At 33.0% G+C, this 17,062-nt stretch overlaps 1 protein-coding gene across 1 annotated transcript in view; it reads left to right on the forward strand.

The window, feature by feature from the left end:
* The window catches only part of LOC129222400 (cell adhesion molecule DSCAM-like), a 105,152-nt gene that overhangs the window by 50,746 nt on the left and 37,344 nt on the right, over positions 1-17,062 (forward strand). Inside the window, 4 exon segments of the mRNA XM_054856905.1 lie at positions 7,693-7,962; positions 9,006-9,413; positions 14,837-14,998; positions 16,507-16,794. Of these exon segments, the coding sequence (XP_054712880.1) occupies positions 7,693-7,962; positions 9,006-9,413; positions 14,837-14,998; positions 16,507-16,794 (1,128 nt within the window).

Raw genomic sequence — 17,062 nt, forward strand, 5'->3', positions numbered from 1 at the left:
TTGGACCCATTGTCAGATATCGACGAATGAAAATTTTGAATGCATAAAATTGCTCACTAATTTCAGCACCATCGTTGATTCGGCAAAACGTTCTCATTGACCGCGATGTACGCACACAATACATGCTTCGCGCGTGGTTTGCAAAAAGAGCCATATTTGGCAGCAAAAAAAATGAGGAGGTTGACGATTTATAAACTTCGAGATACGACCTGGCGACTTGGTATCATACAAATCTATATATATAAAAATGAATGTTTGTCTGTATGTCATCCATGAACTCAAAAACTACCCGGCAGATTTGGCTGAAAATTTCACCGTTTGTTATTTTTGGTTCTGGGAATGTTTATAGACCAGTTCGAAAAAAATCCGATCGATAGTTCCTTTTTTATTCCAATTTAAGTCACAATCCATTGGATAAATACGAATAAAATTATCGGCTGCAGAAATTAATTCGCGTGAAAGATCTCATTAATAAGAAGTTAGCTGTTGCCATTTTTCTTGAGTTTGAACAAATAAATTCTTTCTTTATTGTCTTATGGCTTTTCATGCAACGGGGGGATTTAAAACTTTTTCTATTTGATATTTTTAGCGATTGATTTATCTTGCAAACTGCGTGAGTACAAAATTTGAATATAGTCACGGCTTCACTTGATACCTGGACCGATTATTATGAAAATTGCTATATATATATATGTATTTTTCCACGGAGAAGGTGCATAATATGCTCATTGAAGCCACTCGCCACCAGAAGGCACTGCAGAGTAGCAACTTCTGTCCCGTACAACCGATTGTCATGAAAATTAGTATAATGATGTATTTTTTTCTTGGCGTAGCAACGCGCGTCGGGTACAGCTAGTCAATCGATAAAGTTTGCGATTCTGACGAGGCTGTAAATAATACAACAAAGTTTTTGAATTCTAGAAAAAAATTATGTGGCAGAACGAGATCTGCCGGGTCAGCTAGTAGTCTAATAATATATTTGGATTTAAAATGTTGAAGAGCAATTTCACATTACTATCGATATAGATTCTTACACATACGTTGTGAATAAACTTCAACGATGCAATCATACTTTAGCTGATCAATATTAAATGCACCGTATTTTCATCATTTTCATGTCTAGCCAGTCTAATTTTCATACACTTGCATATACATACACAATCTTTCATATATACGGAATATTATTGACTAATGTATTGCAATTTTTATACATGTAAGAAAATATCACGGTATATTGGATTATAATATTTTTCTTAGTCGTAATAAAAAAAATTGAATTTTGACATCTTGAATTCAAATTATGTTATTCGCAATCGCGAGTGTGTGCATGTAGGCGTGTGTGTTTGTGTGTAGGGGTATGTGTGTTTGTGTGTAGGGGGTATGTGTCTGTGTGTGTAGGCATGTGTGTTTGTGTCTGTGTGCTGGCATAAGTGTGTGGGTAGTTGTGCGTATGTGTGTGTGTGTATGTTTTTGTGTGTGTGTGTATGTGTAGGTGTCTGTATGTATGCGTGTGTGTATGTGTTTGTGTGTGTGTATTTGTGTAGGTGTATGTTTGTGTTTATGTGTGTAGTTATGTATGTGTGCGTGTGTGTGTAGTTGTGTATGTATGCGCGTGTGTGTAGGACATGAATGCAACCTGGAGACGGCTTTCGCTATAGGAGCAGCATCGTGAGGAGCCGGTCGGCGGTGATGATGCGCAGGATGGCGGTGGGAAAATAGAATCAGAGGACGCCAAATACTGTCAAACGAAAGCAATAAGCAATCGTGATTGCTTAAAAAAAAAAGATTGCTGAGTAGATGGAAATAAGAAAACTACTATTACAAACTGCCGCATTAAACAACGCAACAACGGACAATCTTAACATTACAGACATAAAAAACACGCAAAGTATTTTAACATAAAAGCAAAAAATTTTAACCGAGTATGCCTATTGCAAAAAAAAGTGCATATATATGACTTTGTTAACAATACCAGACATTCACTAATAATAATAATAATAATAATAATAATAATAATAATACAATTCTGCGCATTCAAGTACTTACATTTTAATCGTCGTTAATGGGTTGATTTAGGCGTAAGTTTTAAAAATTCTAAAAGTTTTTATGTCATTTTTTGCACTTAAAACCCAGTTTGCATTTTCCGTGATTTTTTTTTATTTTCTTTCGGTAATTTAACCATCGTTTGGTGTAATGTAGTCTCCTCTGCAAAGAAATCCAATAAGACCAACCAACTGTATTCAAGTTAAAAGGAAGTTGTAACTGCACCTGGTGCTTAATGTACACTGGTTATGGATAGATTTTTGCACTGTTAGTCTAGCTTTTAAAAAGCCTCTGTTAAATTTCGTAATGGATATACAGCACACTGCTAGTCAATCGGTTAAACAGCGTCTGTTGGCATTTAAAATCCTCTAAGTATACGTGTAAAAATTCCAATCATATGTCGTTTCATTCTTCAAATCATTGTATCTCATTTTAGCCGTCAACACTGACCCCAATTCGTTAGGAATGAGAAAGGGGCTTTCAACGAAGCCTCAACCTATCAACAAACACCAGAGTACAGTAAAACGCAATACTACTGCTTCTATTCCTATTTCTGTAGTAATGTAAGTCACACTGTCACTACGATTTAGAAGAGCGTAAGAACCTTTGGCTGGTGCATAGATTGGGACTCGTCCTCTTTTGCACTGGTTAATAATTGCCAAGGATATTTTTTTTCCTTTTATAATTAACGCTGTTATGGCTGAATGCACAAGATAAGATTCTACACCGAATTCAGTAAAGCCCTGGTTTCCTAGCAGCGAAGTCGCCGATCTTCGGCGTCGCTCCTCGCCGTGACGCAACTCAACACAAAAAAACTCAAGTGATTCCGGCGTGGCATTCACGACGTCGATTTAGCTCGGGCGCGCATGCGTAGAAGAATCAAGTTTTCCCCTCGGCGAGGAGCGACGCCGAAGATTGGCGACTTCACTTGTAGGAAACCAAGGCTTAAAGCATTGGTTTCCTAGGAGCGAATCGCCGACCTTCGGCATCGCTTACCGCCGAGAGGAAAAGTTGATTCTTCTGCGCATGCGCGCCCGAGCGAAATCGACGTCGTGAGTGGCCACGTCGGAATCATTTAACTTTCATTTCAGCGTCACGTCGAGTAGCAACGCTAAAGCTCGGTGATTTCGCTTCTAGGAAACCAGGGCTTAAGCCATTTGAGTAGGGCGTCGAAAGAAGAAGTCGGCGTCCCTCAACCAGGCTTTGAAGGAAAGCAAATATAATGCAGGGAGAGACGCAGATACAATGCGCAAAATAATAAATGGATGATTGCACTCTATGTTATTCAACTGTAACAATCATACCTAAACATTTTTTTTTTTTCAATTTTGACTTAACTACAAATATATTCCGACCCACTACTGTTTTTGTTATTTAAATTCTAAAATAAAACTCAAACGAAAACACTCACATGATCTAAATTTATAAATCACTAACGAACATGTATACTTATTCTAACACTAACAGTGCAACAAAAAGAAAAATATAAAAACCAACGGAGTTAATCAGTTTTATCACCCCTTCTACTTGAAGTAAACGTTTCCCGTACGCTATTTGTTAAAAATGTTATTGTGTTCCTATGTGGAAAAAACAACGCACCTCCCCTACGAGATAGCGATAGGCATTTCTTTGTATATAGTGAAGGACAGACCTTATGTACAGAGTATTATTAGCTTACTCATACGCATTGTAGGTAGTCGTAGTTAAGTTCGCAGTTTTTGACTTGCATTAGTCTAGGCCTGATGTGCACAACCTTCTTTATTGCATTACACCTTATAATATCTACTTATGGACATTACGATTTCTGAGCTGAGTCAACTGCGTCAAAGGAACTAATAGTCAACTCGAAGCAACGGATTTATTGCAGTCATATCTCTTGATTATTGCCCCTATAAAAGCCTTTAGATGTAATTGCTTGCAGAATGCATTATCACTTTGATTTAGATGTCCTCCGCTTTAATTATCTCAATTTAGAACAAGCGAATATTAATCCATTATGTCTGCGGTTTTCGTTTAGTACCACAGCTTTCTTCAGCTGGGTGCCAGATATTATGATACATTCTTTAGTAACTTATGGTATTTTCTTAAATGAAAATACATTTTATATTATTGTACATCTAGGAGTTGTGTCTGGTATATCTGTAGTTCCTGGTAGTTATGAAGTGCGTTTTCGTTTAGTACAACAGCTTTTTTCAGCTTGGTGCCAGACGTTATGATTCATTCTTTAATAACTTATGGCGTTTTCTTTAATGGAAATATATTTTATATTATTGTACATCTAAGAGTTGTGTCTGGTATATCTGTAGTCTCCCGGTAGTTATGAAGTGCGTTTTCGTTTAGTACAACAGCTTTTTTCAGCTTGGTGCCAGACGTTATGATTCATTCCTTAGTAACTTATGGCGTTTTCTTTAATGGAAATATATTTTATATAATTGTACATCTAGGAGTTGTGTCTGGTATATCTGTAGTTCCCGGTAGTTATGAAGTGCGTTTTCGTTTAGTACAACAGCTTTTTTCAGCTTGGTGCCAGACGTTATGATTCATTTTTTAGTAACTTATGGTATTTTCTTAAATGGAAATACATTTTATATTATTGTACATCTAGGAGTTGTGTCAGGTATATTTGTAGTCTCCCGGTAGTTATGAAGTGCGTTTTCATGTAATTACTTTAATTCTTTAAATGCTTCAAAGGGTTTTTAGAAACGTTAATTAAGTTTTATTAACGCAATATAATTTGTACAATCCCGTCCAGTGCCTCCCATTAACAGCAGAAAGTAGATACAAACATTTATCGTCTTTTTAAAACTTCTCAGTTACTAATATAACCTAAACTACTAACAGACTATTAAAAGATTCTATTAAAAGTCATTAAACACAAAATAATAAACTATTTAGCAATGAATTATTAACTAATAGTATCTGACTTGAAAACGGAAAAATCAAAACATAAAAATATAGATTTAAAAGAAAACAATAATATGATGGCAAAATAATTTAAAACGAATGAAAATGAAGGCATTAGATACCTAAATTATCCATAAATAAATTAATAACTTAAAATTAAGAAAGTGAGTAAAATGAGACTGAATTGCGTTCTCCACGGTATTTTATTTCAAAAATCTTTAAATTATAAATAAATTGAAACGAAAACTAATTACTCAAATTAAGTGTAAAAGTTTAATCGATTTCAACGGTTTTCCTATGTGAGTTCCAGTTATTTCTCGACGTTTTTTTTTCCAACTCAATTTTTCCGTCGATGTAAGAGCATTAAAGCGTATTAATTGGAAAATATAAGCAAGCAAAATAAATATGAGGCAACGAAAAAGCGGTAATTGATGAATAACACGATTCCTTTGTCGCATTTATTTTTCATTGCACATACCTGTTTACTGTCCAACCACGGATTGTATGGAATTTTCAAACGTCCAGATGAGACGAATCTATCTGAATGAAGGGGAAAAGTAAAAATTTGGTACGCGTATCCCGCTCATTTGAATGAGAGTCTGCTTCTGCAAAAGCTGACATCGCTAAAAATAATAGATTTGTCCATTTCCGGTTGTAAAACGGATGTTTTTCTTTACATACAATCCGTGGTCAGACAGTATGCGTAAAAAATACATTTGTAATTAGGTAAATATAGTGTAGGGAAAAGGGGAGACATATGTGAGCATGGTACGTTTTGTTTAGATAACTTCAAGTAATGGCAGGAATAGTCCTACGATTTTGTGAAACCTTTAGTGTAACGAAACCTTTTGTGTTTCTGAAGTAACAACTTTTTTATTTTAGTAAGAGTAGTATCTTCTTCAAGTGAAAACTTATGACAATGTTTATTATTTTTTGCTGAATTAAAAGTACTTTATTTTTAAGCATGAAACCGAAGGTAGATGATGGGCACTTGTGAGCACAATATCTGGGACGGATGTGAACAAAACCGATTACTGTATCATTAGTGTTTGTGTAGGATACGATACCTTTTTTTAATGTTCACATAATTAAAACTGTTGTTTTTATGTGATCAATTAACACATTTATTATTAACTGTTTTCATTTAGTTTTATTTATTTTGATCATTTTGATATTTAGCAGTTAGTCAACAAATTAGTGTTATCGAACAGTTACACGAAAAACTATATTTTAACTTTTCTAAACACTTAAGTATAAAAGTATTTTTTAAAACAATATCCTACTCTACTCGAAGCTTTGAAACGATACATAATATTTATAATATATGTACAATAAACTATCTTTTGTGCTTTGAATCTTATAAGTTTATTTCATGTCTATCCAATGATAAGAGCAACATTAGTCGACTGCTAGTCATACACACAGGTTCCAAAGTGAATATAACCTCTTTCATTTTAAGCAAGTATTTAGCTAAGTTTGAATGTTTCTATGCATAGTTACCTTCAAGTTGTAATAGTCATAAACGACAGTATGAACCCCATTCATGTCGTAACATAGAGGAATTATGACATGGACTCTGACGTTTTTCCGATATTCTAAGGAGTCAAGAGGGTAAACACATGTTCTACAGCTGCTCTCTGGGTCATGTGTAACAGAAAGTCTTCAACTTGTTGCCTTATTAAACCCGTGAGGAAATTTATGGTGTGTGCAATTTCCTGAATAAGATTTCTTTTGCCGGTTAATTGGAAGAGGTTATGTATGTGTACCATGTGCCTTTGCTTGTCCTCTCAGAAGTCCCGTTCCGATGTTGGAGCAAAACCGTTTTTCAGCGGAAACCAAACAAGCAAACTTGAAGAATAAATTTAAGGTACAATTGATTACAAAAGTGCAAAAGAATGAAGCATTTACATTTATTGTCCTTTACCTGCCCGTTGCCGTATTAGATATATAATACGTTTCTTACTAAAAATATTTTTTTAAAGTTTGATAGTTGTGTTTAAAAAAAAAAATCTCGTTCATGCGTGCCTTGTTCACATGTTCCCTCACCCAAAGGAGCATATCGTTGCCTCAGAGCAACCGTAAGACAGCTAATCACAGGAACAACTGTAAGATATCTATAGTGTTGTTCTAAGGCGAAGATATATGACAGAAAACAATTTTTTTTTAACGCCATAAAAAAATAAAAATAAAATAAAAACGTTTTCCTTTCCTTAAAAATAAACAAAAGGCCATGACACAAGAAAAAGATTATTCAAAATTGTATATGTTTTTGCTATCCGAAAATCGCAATATTTTTTTTTTTTTTAAGTAAAGAAATTAAAAAATATACCTGCACAAACTCAACAATGTGGTGCGTGCATGTTCTTTTTTTTTTCGGATAAATTTAAACTAATTTACCTGAGGGAACTCAATTATAAATAATTTACAAAGATGATTTCCCATACTTCAAACTGTTATAATACCTAGTCATCTTCATCTTCTTCATATATCGACTCCTGGCAAAATCTGTAGTAATTTATAGCCTTAGCTAAATTCAATTTTGAGTAGTGCTTAACTTCGTAAAGTATGTTCAGCAAAAACAGTCTTTTTTTTTCCTGGCTTGTGTTTGGATTTATGTTGCTTTATAAATTACGGAAATAAATGCTTGTTCACATTATGTTTAACTGAAATTGTATTTTCATAGCTTAGATCGTAATAAACTATGTTCATCGCAAATATTAGGTAATGACATTTTAATGTGTTTAGCTCGCATTTCTGTGAGTATATGGCCGCAGAGACAAGTCCTAATCATCGGACAAGAGGCGACATTCAACTGCAATGCCACGGGGTACCCTATTCACAATATCTTGTGGAAGAGAAACCAGAGACCACTATTGTCAAACAGCAGGGTTCGACTTTTGTCACGTGACGTCATGCACATATCGTCTGTCAGGAGGGAAGATGCTGGAATGTATCAATGTTTCATCTACAATGAGATTGATGTAGCTCAAGGTACTGCAGAGCTAACAATATCTGGTAAGCATTATTTTATATCTACTAAAGAAAAAGGTACTGCGTATTGCTGATATTCTCTGCCCCCCCCCCCTTGCTTCGCAAAAAAAGTAAATAAAAATGTATATATACATATTGGTTTTGATATCTACACATCTTCATTAAGTGCACCGCACCAATTTCAAAAATCATCAATACTCGTGTTAACTTGCTACTCAATAACTAGTAACTTTTGTTAAACACTATCTAAAATCGTGTTATACATTTTATATAATACTTCATATATTTTGCAACACTTCGCATGTTTAAAACCTACTGCTACTACTATTACTGTTATTATTTTAGCTATTTTTTTTTGTTATTATTATTAATATTGTAATTTTTTATTATTATTTTTATATACTGTTATTTTTATTATTATCATTTATGTTATTGTTATTGTTTATTTTTATTATTACTATTTATTATTATTAATATTATTATTTTTATTATTTAAAAAATATTATTATTTTATTTTACTGATTAGAATTAATCAACAAAAATACTGCCGTGCTAATTACAAAATACGCATCTGCAACTGCGCTCATAATGAGGAATTTTTTCGTTTCGTGCCTCCATATATTTGATTCATGAGCCACTTTTGCAGAAATACTACTTTTAATACTTCCCCGTCCCGTGTGTAGGTAGTATATGTTACAAAGAATCACCTGGAGACAATAACACAATTTTGGTGAAAAGTGCAGATACGACTTCTGTGCATAGCATGGCAGAATAGCTCTACAACTTTTTTTTTTAAATCTATGTTAATCGACTAGAGTTATTATATCACGTGACTGCACTGTACCTTATCCATTAGTACAAAATAAAACATAAACCAACATCATGTACAGAACTTTTTTACATAAGTAAAAAATATGTAAACATAAAAAGTTAGATTTTAAAATAGTTGTCAAATGGCCATTTTATTTAAAAAAAGACTAAACGTGTCTTCAAATGCATATACCTTCTTTATTGTCTTTAGTTTCCCCTTTCACGAAAAGCATCATTGTATTTTTCCTCTCTTGAAGATGTGGCCCCGACTTTGATTACCGCTTTTACGGAGAAAACTGCAAAACCAGGAGATACAATCTCTTTAAATTGCGTCACTGCCGGTAATCCACTTCCGCTCCTCACTTGGCACAGAGACGATGTCCCCCTGCCGCCGGGCCCCCGAATTACCGCAGCAGATCGTGTGGACGACTCGGGACACGTGATTGGCATCCTCAACATCAGCGATGCTCGAGTCGAAGACGGCGGGGAATATCGATGTCAAGGCGATAACGATATTGGGAGTGCTTTCCATGCGGCACGTCTCAATATTTATGGACCGCCATTTGTCCGAACTATGGGAAATGTGACTGCAATTGCTGGCCGGGATCTCAAGATCCGCTGCCCCTATGGTGGATATCCCATTAAGGGGATTAAATGGTATAAAAGTAAGTTTTTTTTTAATCAGCTTTGCAGTTCGATGAAAGAAAATTAGCAGTAGAAAATAAAATAAGTAACAACAGGTTCAAATAAGTTACAGAGAAAATGGGGTTCTTGTTTGCTAGTAATGACTTAATGTACACAAGAACACCCTTGTTCGAATTAATGTGATCAAGAGATAAGGTTTGATTTTTTAGTTGGTAATGACATTTTAAATGATTAAAAATTTAAAAGATAACAATACAGTTTCTAATACTTTTGCTGTTCCAGAAAAGGCAAAATTTAGCAAAATAAGGCCAGTAGACAGTGAGAGTATGTAACGTGCTACAGTTTCTTACAGAAATGGTGACATAGACCTTAAGTCTACCGATGATACAGAGCCCTGAAAGCAATATTAAACAGTCGCATGGAAGATAAAAACTGGTTTGTTGCAACTTTAGTCATTTATTGGAAATTTAGGAGATAAGCCCTCCGAAATAGGAATATAAAATAAGTGGATCATATTTTGAAACTAGAGAAGACGTTTTTGGAATTATTTCCGAAAAATGGGAGGAATTGGCCTTTCAAGAGGCTTAGAAAAAATAACATGTCCCACAGATTCAATTACAAAATGTCTGTTAGCACTATATTCTCTGGTAGTTTGTGACTTAAACTTCCGGTTTCAGTAATAAAATGGTCAAAAGGTTCTTTGACATTTTAGAGAGCAAGTAGAATATTGCGTCGAACGAAAATTTTCAAAACGGATTTAACAAAACTCCTAACAGTTCAAAAGAGGTTGAAAATATGTTGCGCAGGTTGGGAAAATGTCAAGAGGTGAACGAGGTATGATGACAACAACTGTGTGTTGTGTGAATGCTATAGTTTTTTTTTTTTTTATGTTTCTCTTATTTGAAAATAAAGCATTTTAGAAAATAAATATCTTTTTCTATAAATTATTTGTAGTGTATACTGATAATCTGTTATAGATATTTGTAAGTTACGCATCGATTTTTAATTTGAGAATGTGGTCCATCGGTGGAAACTCAATGGTCCATCCACAGCAGCCGGTTGCCGGGAATGAACCACATGCTAAAATATTTATTTTAAATTTTCATTCTTTATATTGTGTATATTTATGATGAAAGTGAATATTATTACTAAAAGAGAAGTATACTGAGAAATTGTTTCTATATTTAACATGAAATTTTAGTTGAATTTCCTTTCTAAATAAATCGAAAACAGTTATGTGGTTCATTGACTGCAACTTTCCCCTATGTTTTACAAGATCTAATTGTGAAAGATATAATTGTGTAAGATATAACTGTGTGAAAACGGGGGGGGGGGGGGTTTCTTTAGCTCTAAAGTCTGGTGATAAAAGTCAGATCTATTTTTCACTATGCCAGAGATTTATGATTTATAGAAAAATTACTAGTTTAAAAAACGTAATAAACATAAATGTTTTGCATAAAAAAATCATACGTACATGTGTGAACAGGTAACGTGGTTTCCCCACGAAATCACACATACATGTGTGATAACGTTGTGTCATTCCCAAGAAAACCACGAATACATATGTGATAACGTTGTGTGATTCCCCAAGAAAATCACACATACATGTGTGATTTTACCAGAAAAAATATTGCTTGAAATATTTGAAATGACATATAGAAGTGTCTTGTTCAAGAGAAAATGTCTATTTTCCAGTGTAATAGTAATAATCAGGATTTACCAATGTTTGTTTCATTAATTTTACGTACATAAATTTGAAATAATTAATTAAACTAGCAATCTGCCATTTCAACGAAAATAAACTGTTTTCTCATGTAAAATATAACTAGAAGTTTGTAATAAATAACTTTTATAAACATTTTTCCTAAAAGGTTTTGAGTCACTTAAAATTAACTTTATACAAAACTGTCACATAAAATTAACTTTATCACAAAACTACAAATAATACAATTTTCATTACTTTTACGTACATAAATTTGAAATAATTAATTCAACTAGCAATCTGCTATTTCAAGGAAAATAAACTGTTTTCTCATGTAAAATATAACTAGATGTTTGTAATAAATAACTTCTATAAACATTTTTCCTAAAAGGTTTTGAGTCACTTAAAATAAACTTTATACAAAAATGTCACATAAAATTAACTTTATAACAAAACAACAAATAATACAATTTTCACAATATTTTTAACGGAAGGGAAACTTATATTTCATGCTGCAAAAATGATTTTCACATAAATATGTGCATATTTATGAAGGATTACTTAGCTAATTTTAATAATTATGTTTGGTCTAATAAACTAATTTGTATGTAACTAAAGATATTTTTAACACGTGCGTATAAAACTACTTTAGAAGCTTGAATGCCTCACATTTATCTATATCGAGTCTAAAAAAGAAACATGTTATCAGTAAATAAATAAAAATTTCTGCTCAATTAGAAATTTCGTGTTATTAAACAAACGTTAACTATATCAGCTTTCAAAAGCTTTTTTTAGGTAAATCTTTTTCTAATATCCCTCTAATACATTTCTGAGTGGAAACGAAATGCAGTTATTAAATTATTATTCTTAATACCATGACACCGTTTTTTAATTCGTTATTAACTATTAGATTTTTTTTTTTTTTTGTTTGATAGTGTCATTTAAGCTTCTTGATAATCCTAGTGCGTAAGCATGTTGAATGAATTGGGGAAATCGGATTTTGAATAATAATTAACGCTCTTCTTCAAGAAAGAAAACGTGCATGTAATTCGGTCACTTAAAAAAATTGAAAAAAAAAAATAAAAAAAAAACTTATTACTCAATAACAATATCTTAAAACGATACTAATTATTTATACTCTAAAGCATAAGATTAGTTGGTTTATGAATATTTATAAAACAAAATATAGCCAGATATTAAAAGAATAGTTAATATTCATTTATGCGTCATTCTCTTTCGCAGAATATTCAGTTTTTGAAACCGAAATCGTGTTTTTCTTCGACTTATTGTACGTTTTGGTAAGTTTGCATGAAAGGTTTTAGCACGCTATTTTTTTTTTTCTTTTCAAGTATCATACCGTTGCAAGACACTTTAATAACAAAATGTTTTCTTTTTTTTTTCGTTTTGTTTTTGTCGTATTTTAATTTAAAGGCTTTCACATAATCTAGATGTTGTGTGAACCATATTTTTGTTCTTTGCACATACATTATTGAGAGTGTTGTTTTACTTAGTCCATTCGTAACCGCTAATAACTTTACATATTGCAACTGAAAAAAAATGTTTTATGCTATGACATTTGAATCTTAGCCTAAGACGTTGTTTTTTAAACAATAGAACACAAGTAAATGTTCAGTTGATCTTAAAACGTTAAGGAAAGCTTTCGTTTTATTGTTAGTAAAGTGTGCTGCGATGGACACGTAAACAACAGAATCTGCAGAAATGAATTTTAGAGATATTTCAAAACCGTGTTTTGGATTCAACACTAATAATAATGTTGGAATTAGACTTTTTCATTTTTTTCCTTTTTCAGCTGAAGCCAAAAGGGAAATCTTTTGCAATAAAGCAACGTAACATAAACGACAAAAATGCAAAAAAAAAAAAAAAAAAAGAATCATTTGCCGTTAATACCTTTTATCTGCCTACGACTGTTTTCTAATGTTATAGCTGCTTTGTTTTATTATTTGAGTTTGATAGTTGTTTTTAAGAAAGTGAAACTTCAAATAACTACATGGGGATTCGGTTTAAAGATTGAATGTAAGCAATAGGAAAACACTAATGCTCTTAACTTTATTTCTTACCTTTTGAACTTTAGGAAATATTTTATTTCCACGTTTTGCTGAAGTATTCAGGAAATTCATCTTTAAATATTGCAGATTTTACAATTGTGAAAGCAGCGCTTATTAAATTGTAACTATTTTTAAGCGTATGTAAACTACCTTTCTAAAAATTGTGTCAAACTCAGTCTAACCAAGCAGAAATTTGAAACAAAAATGTCTTTTTGGCACGGTAATTTGTGTCGATACAAATAAGTAAAAGCCTACATAATTACAAAGCCTGGAATCTAATTTGGCTCTACAGAATGATATTTTGAATAATAATTATCTGAAATTCGAAGCCCAATGACTTGGAAGATTGATAAATAAATGTTTAATAAGAGAATCTACCTTGCACTACAAGGTGTGAATCATAAATTTCAAGACTGATTTATTTCTGAGAAGGGGAGCAGTTGTCTTCGGAACACTGGAGAGAGTGCATCACTTGTTGCCTGAGTGGTGACCTCGATCGAAAAGTGGGAGATACGAAAGAAAATTTTCACGCTGGAGTGCTCCGCCGCTTGAGGTTTCGAGTCTGCCACGTATGCCTGCCGATCAAGGGCAACTGGATTCTCCTCCACGACAACGCGTCTGCTCACACGTCGCTCGCCGACGACGAAGTTTCGGTCAAATTTAACGTGACAGAACTGGCGCAGCCACCCTACAGCCTCGACTTGGTTCCAAGGGACTTTTTCGTCTTCCCCTAATTAAGACAAACACTAGAACGACTGACATTTTCTGTATACCTAGAAAGACTGAAGGGGCCAGTGTGGCCCCTACCCACTTTTGGAGTGAAGTATTTTAAAAATTCTTCCTGAGGGAGTCCACATGCCTGATACACCTTCTTTCATGACTAGAAAAAAACTTAGTACTTAATTATTTTTAGTTTTTCTCTCTATAATGGGCAAAAGGTTGAATTAGTTTTCCTTTTTAAGAGCAATGGCCACCGTTAGGATGGTAAGCAGTCGGTACTGTTTATAGCATTTGGATATCCAACCGGCTGCATAAAGAGGAAGTTACAGGTTAAACTAGAGTGAATGGCATTTTTTTATGCTACAACAATTAGGAGAAAGGAAAAAAATTAATTTTTTCATTGTCAAAATGCTAAGGGGCCACTGTGGCCCCTCCCGCCTTTCTAGGTATAAGGATCAATATTAACAGTACTATGAGGCGGATGATTAAATGATTAAACAAGCATTCAAATAGTGTCATATAATGAAAAGTCAGAAAATTCCATTAAATTCCGTTAGATATTATCCGAGTTATTAAATAACAAACTACGCGAGGGGCCACACAGGTCCCTCCGTCTTTCTAGTGTTAAGACAGGTCTTAAAAGGAAGTGATTCGATTCCATCGATGGAAAAAAACAATCTAACAGTCTTCGACGATATCCCTTGGCAGCATGTCGCCCGAGGACTTCCAGAAGGACTAAGAACAATGGAAGACGTGCTGGCAGCGCTGTATTGATGCTGATGGATCATATTTTGAAGAATTTCACTGCGCTGAACTTAAACGTCCAAGACATTTCTAGTTCAAAGAGCAGTCTTAAAACTTCTGAATTATGCATTGTATAAGCTATTAACCATGTTATTCTTTTGTTCTATCGACATCTATTACCTGCAAGAATAAACAAAATATTATCTTGTAGATGATGTCCTTCTAGCTATGAGTCAAAAGCACAAAATCAGTCCTAGCGGGACACTAACCATCTTGAATGTACAAAGATCCGCAGATAAAGGAGAATACACATGTAAGGTCAAGAGTCCTGATGGACAGCTTGCTTATGGAAAGGTGCATGTTTCTGTTGTAGGTAAATATAAGATTGTGTTATATATTTTGTAAATTATTTTTAATTGAAATTTCTAAAACTGGCATTTACTACATATATAGTTAGTGCTATGCGTAAACAATACATCATTTTTCTGTAGTTGTGTTGTTAAAGCTTAAAAGTCAGATTACTTCATTCTGGCAGAATCTTTAGAAAAATTGTAGAAAATTCCGTGTATACTTCCATTTTAGGAGATTCAAAGAAAGCTGACTTGCTATCATAAATCGATGACAATTTGTCGATGGATTGCCAAAGATTCTGTAGCAAACTTGATAATATTTGAGACAAAGAGTAGCATTTCAAATGTCTCCCAATTTGACACTAGATTTGATTGCCATTTTTTTGCGATAACTCTCTGAAATATCACTAAATTAGCAACAAATAATTCACATCACAAATATTTAAGCTTGACTATGGTTTGCTTGCTATTCCCTAATTTATAATGTTACTTCTGTTTTAAATTTACTCCAAAGATCGAAAAATAGAAATACTTCTAGTAAAAAACACATATGAAGATTGTTGTGGGTATGAATACTAACCTCCCCTAGCTATTCAGCATTAAGTCAGAACGTAGTATTAGAAGTACTATTCAGTGCAGAACGAACCACCTTAATCTCTTCCAGAACATTCAACACGTAACAGCAAAGTTGCATATATATTTTACAGTTGTACTGCTGAGTGCAGACAAACTTTGCGCATATGAAAGGGCTCCACTGTTACCTTGAATCAGTTCTTTTCAAATTTCTGTCAGAGTGTGCACTTTTTACGTTGATTAATGGCTTAATTCACTTTTTTTGTTCTTCATAACTTTTTTTTCTTCTTCAATTTCTCTATCATAATTATTATTGTGATTTTTCTTTAAAAGATAATTACACTAGTGATTTTGCACAATTGACATTTGATAAACAATTTTTACCTCTTATAGTTTACTAAATATGATTACTGAATATATGTATTTAGATAGCTCAATTTATGTAATATATTTATTAACTTGTATTATTACTTAGAAAACTATTTTAAAACTTTTCGAGACGAATTTTATAATTAGTAATTTACTAAATAAACTAATACTAATTTCATTATTACTTAGTAAAACGAAAAAGATAATTCTTCCTTAAAAAAAGCAAAATAATAATAATAATAATAATAACAATAATAATAATAATAATAATTATTATTATTATTTTTTTTTTATTATTATAATCATAACTATCATCATTATTGTCTGTATTATCATTTTTAATTATCGTTATCATTACGATCATTATCATCATCATCATCATCATGAATATTATAATTAGTGTCGTTATTATCATCATTATTGTCTTTATTATCATTTTCAATTATCGTTATCATTACGATCATTATCATCGTCATCATTCTTATGAACATTATCATTAGTATCGTTATTATCCTCATTAGTATTAATTCATACTTAAATCTGTTTTAACCTAACTAAGACTATGAAAGCTTCTTATTTTTCGTTCTAGTACCACCACTTATTGATGGTTATTACCTGCGGGAGACAATAACAGTGGACGAAGATTCACGAACAAAACTTATGTGCGTGGTTATTAAAGGCGATCCCCCAATCAGATTTCACTGGCTAAAGAATGGCCAAACTTTCCTAGCTCATGGAGATACCACCGTGCAGACCTTTGATGACACATCCATTGTAACTTTCAACAAGGTGCTCTCCAATGACAGAGGACGATACACGTGCGTCGCGACAAATCCAGCTTCATCTTTCAATAGAACAATGCAGCTCATAGTGAATGGTAAGTGGATGAAATACATTAATACTAGAACCTGCTTATAACGAGCCCTATGAAGCCATGATATGTTGTCCTTATAACAGAGTGCTCGTAAATAACGGAGTCGTGAAAAAAAAAAAGAATAAAATGGAATTAACTCATTTTGTCATTTTTCTAGATTGAATTGGTTAAATGGTTTGAACCGTATTATTGATTTTTACTTCCTTTTACAAAAAAAAGTAATTTTGTAAAAGGAAGAGAAGTATTGTATTCGCGAAAAAAATTTCACATA

Source organism: Uloborus diversus, chromosome 5 (assembly GCF_026930045.1).
Source record: "Uloborus diversus isolate 005 chromosome 5, Udiv.v.3.1, whole genome shotgun sequence".
Lineage (NCBI taxonomy): Eukaryota > Metazoa > Arthropoda > Arachnida > Araneae > Uloboridae > Uloborus > Uloborus diversus.